This window comes from Camelina sativa, chromosome 2 (assembly GCF_000633955.1).
Source record: "Camelina sativa cultivar DH55 chromosome 2, Cs, whole genome shotgun sequence".
NCBI lineage: Eukaryota > Viridiplantae > Streptophyta > Magnoliopsida > Brassicales > Brassicaceae > Camelina > Camelina sativa.
Window position 1 is genome coordinate 19134548 of NC_025686.1, and position 3994 is coordinate 19138541.

At 51.1% G+C, this 3994-nt stretch overlaps 1 protein-coding gene and 1 pseudogene across 1 annotated transcript; both read left to right on the forward strand.

Moving 5' to 3' along the window:
* LOC109127690 (RNA-directed DNA polymerase homolog) lies at nt 1836-2231 on the forward strand (the record flags this gene model as incomplete). Its single annotated transcript, XM_019232940.1, has 1 exon — nt 1836-2231. A coding segment is annotated over one exon (396 nt), but the record flags the coding sequence as incomplete, so codon positions are not given.
* LOC104754141 overlaps nt 3811-3994 on the forward strand; it is a 4396-nt pseudogene continuing 4212 nt past the window's right edge.

The following is a 3994-nucleotide window of genomic DNA, read 5'->3' on the forward strand; positions in this document are numbered from 1 at the left end:
GATGGAGCAGCTGCGGCATGTGGGAGCAGGGTATTTCTCAGGAAGTACCGATCCGAGTGTAGCGGATGAGTGGAGAGAGCGGATGGAGGATATTTTCCTTTCGCTTAGGTGTCCCGACCAGTACAGGGTGGATCTGGCAGTGTTTTACTTGTCAGGAGATGCTCGTGTGTGGTGGAGGTCGGTGACAGCACGGAGGGTGCAGAGGGGTATGTCTTGGGGAGATTTTGTGGGGGAGTTTAACTCCAAGTATTTTCCTCAGGAGGCTCTTGATCGTATGGAGGCTCTTGATCGTATGGAGGCACGGTTCTTGGGTTTGACTCAGGGGGACCGTACAGTGCGGGAGCTGGATGCAGAGTTCAGTCGGCTTGTGGGGTATGCAGGCAGGGCATGGGAGCCAGAGGCGGCTCAGGTGCGGAGGTTTTTGTTGGCTCTGCGGGATGATTTGAGGACTCGGTGCAGAGTGAGGAGCTATGCTACGAGAGCAGAGTTGGTTGAGGTTGCAGCCGGGATAGAGGATGACTTAAGGTCACAGGTGGTTGTGGTCAGTTCTTCGGTGCAGCCACAGCAGTCTCAGCCGCTTTCTGTTCCTAGCAAGGGCGGCAAGCCTGCGCAGGGGCAGAAGAGGAAGTTTGATGTTATGCAGAGATCGAGGCACGGGGGTGCGAAATGCTTTGGGTGTGGTAGCAGGGACCACAAGGTGACTAGCTGTCCACAGAGGGGTGAGCAGCGGGCAGTGACAGAGTAGCGGGCGGTGATGGAGCCGCGGATAGATACTCGAGTGTGTTACTACTGCAAAGAGACGGGGCACATCAAGCCTTGTTGTCCCAAGTTGCAGCAGAGGGCAGTAGCAGTGTTGCAGGCTGGAGCTCAGCCAGGGGTGCAGCAGGGTGTGCAGCACGGTGTGCAGCCGGTGGGTTGGATTGAGCCGACGACTCAGGTGTACTCGACTCAGGAGCCCGGTGGCACTAGTGCAGGAGCGATCACAGGTATAACCTCTGAGATTCGAACTTAGTCAATTCAATAGTTCAGATTATATTTGTTTTTGTTTGTGGTCAAGTGTTAGGTTCTCAACACATGAGGTTTGTGTAGGGACCTTGTTGGTGGGCGGGTTTAAGTCCCATGTTATGTTTGATTCTGGAGCTTCTCATAGCTTCATTACTCCGGAGTGTGCCGTGAGTGCGGGGATCAGAGGGGATTCTGGAGAGCGTTCAGGAGTTGTAAGAGTTGCTGGAGGCAAGTTCCTGAGGGTTATTGGATGAGCTGGAGGAGTTGATATTCAGATCGCAGGAGAGTCGTGGCCAGCGGATTTGCTTATCAGTCCAGTGGAGTTGTATGACGTTATTCTTGGTATGGATTGGTTGCATCGGCATGAGGTGCATTTAGATTGCTATTGGGGTAGAGTGGAGTTTGAGCGTCCAGGAGGGAAGTTGGTTTTTCAGGGTATTAGACCGACTTCGGGGAGTCTCGTGATCTCAGCCGTTCAGGCAGGGAAGATGATCGAGAAGGGCCGTGAGGCCTATCTGGTTACTATATCTATGCCAGAGTCAGTGGGGAAGTCTACGGTTAGCGGTATTCCGGTTGTGGAGGACTTTGAGGATGTGTTCCAGTCATTGCAGGGATTACCACCATCTCGGTCGGATCCTTTTACCATTGAGCTGGAACCGGGGACGATGCCGTTATCCAAGGCTCCTTACAGGATGGCTCCAGCAGAGATGGCAGAGCTGAAGAAGCAGCTGGAGGATTTGTTGGGCAAGGGTTTTATCCGTCCTAGTTGTTCACCGTGGGGAGCTCCGGTGTTGTTTGTTAAGAAGAAGGATGGGAGTTTTCGGTTGTGTATTGACTACCGGGGTTTGAACCGAGTTACTGTGAAGAACAAGTACCCTCTCCCGAGGATTGATGAGTTGTTGGATCAGTTGAGGGGTGCTACTTGGTTCTCCAAGATCGACTTGGCTTCAGGTTATCATCAGATCCCTATTCATGAGGCAGATGTGAGGAAGACAGCCTTCAGGACGAGATATGGGCACTATGAGTTTGTGGTGATGCCGTTTGGGTTGACAAACGCGCCAGCTGCGTTTATGAGATTGATGAACAGCGTGTTCCAGGAGTTTCTGGACGTGTCAGTCATCATTTTCATCGACGACATCCTGGTATATTCTAAGAGTCCTGAGGAGCATGCAGTACATCTGAGAGCAGTGTTGGAGAAGCTGCGGGAGCAGAAGTTGTTTGCTAAGCTGAGTAAGTGCAGTTTCTGGCAGCGTGAGATGGGGTTCTTGGGTCATATTGTTTCAGCTGAGGGAGTTTCAGTGGATCCAGAGAAGATTCAGTCCATCAGGGAGTGGCCGAGGCCGCAGAGTGCCACTGAGATTCGGAGTTTCCTGGGGTTAGCAGGTTACTACAGGAGGTTTGTTCGGGGTTTTGCGAGTATGGCTCAGCCGATGACTAAGCTTACAGGGAAGGATGTCCCGTTTGTGTGGTCACCAGAGTGTGAGGCAAGTTTTGCAAGTCTCAAGCAGATGTTGACTACCACGCCGGTGTTAGCATTGCCTGAGCAGGACGAGCCTTATGTTGTGTATACAGATGCTTCTAGAGTGGGGTTGGGTTGTGTACTTATGCAGCAGGGGAAGGTTATAGCTTATGCTTCGCGGCAGTTGCGGAAGCATGAAGCTAATTATCCTACTCATGATTTGGAGATGGCAGCAGTGATCTTTGCTCTTAAGATTTGGAGATCCTATCTGTATGGTGGGAAGGTACAGGTATTTACAGATCACAAGAGTCTGAAGTACATTTTTACTAAGCCTGAGCTGAATTTGAGGCAGAGGCGTTGGATGGAGTTAGTAGCGGATTATGATTTGGACATAGCTTACCATCCTGGTAAAGCTAATCTGGTTGCAGATGCCTTGAGTCGGAAGCGGGTGGCTTCGGCTCAGGAGCAGGATATGGAGGTGTTGGTAGGTGAGATTAGTGCATTGAGTTTGTGTGCTATCTCACAAGAACCTTTGGGTTTGGAGGCAGTTGATAGAGCAGATTTGTTGAGCAGAGTGAGGTTAGCTCAGGAGAGTGATGAGGGGCTGGTGAATGCCTCTAAGGCTGCGGGTGCAGAGTATCAGGTTTCTGCTAATGGTACTATCCTTGTGCATGGTCGGATCTGTGTGCCCAAGGGTGAGGATTTGAGGCAGGAGATACTGAGAGAGGCTCATTCGAGCAAGTTCTCTATTCATCCAGGAGCGACCAAGATGTACCGTGACCTCAAGCGGTATTATCACTGGGTCGGGATGAAGAAGGACGTAGCTGACTGGGTGGCGAAGTGTGATACTTGCCAGCTGGTGAAGGCGGAGCATCAGGTTCCTGGTGGTTTATTACAGAGTTTACCCATTCCAGAGTGGAAGTGGGATTTGATCACGATGGACTTCGTGGTAGGTTTGCCTGTGTCGAGGACGTTTGATGCTATTTGGGTCATTGTGGACCGTTTGACTAAGTCTGCGCATTTTCTGGCCATCAAGAAAACTGATGGAGCAGCGGTTTTGGCCAAGAAGTACGTGAGGGAGATAGTCAGATTGCACGGTGTGCCTGCTAGTATTGTGTCTGATAGAGATTCCAAGTTCACCTCGGTGTTCTGGAAGGCATTTCAGGCGGAGATGGGCACGAAGGTGCATATGAGTACAGCCTATCATCCTCAGACGGACGGTCAGTCAGAGAGGACGATCCAGATTTTGGAGGATTTATTGAGGATGTGTGTGCTAGATTGGGGTGGTCATTGGGCAGATCACTTGAGCTTGGTGGAGTTTGCTTATAACAACAGCTAGTATTTGGATGGCTCCTTATGAGGCCTTGTATGGGAGGCCGTGTCGTACACCATTATGTTGGACTCAGGTGGGGGAGAGGAGCATATTTGGTGCAGATTTTGTTCAGGAGACCTCGGAGAAGATTCAGGTTTTGAGGCTGAACATGAAGGAGGCTCAGGATCGGCAGAAGAGCTATGCTGATAAGAGGAGAA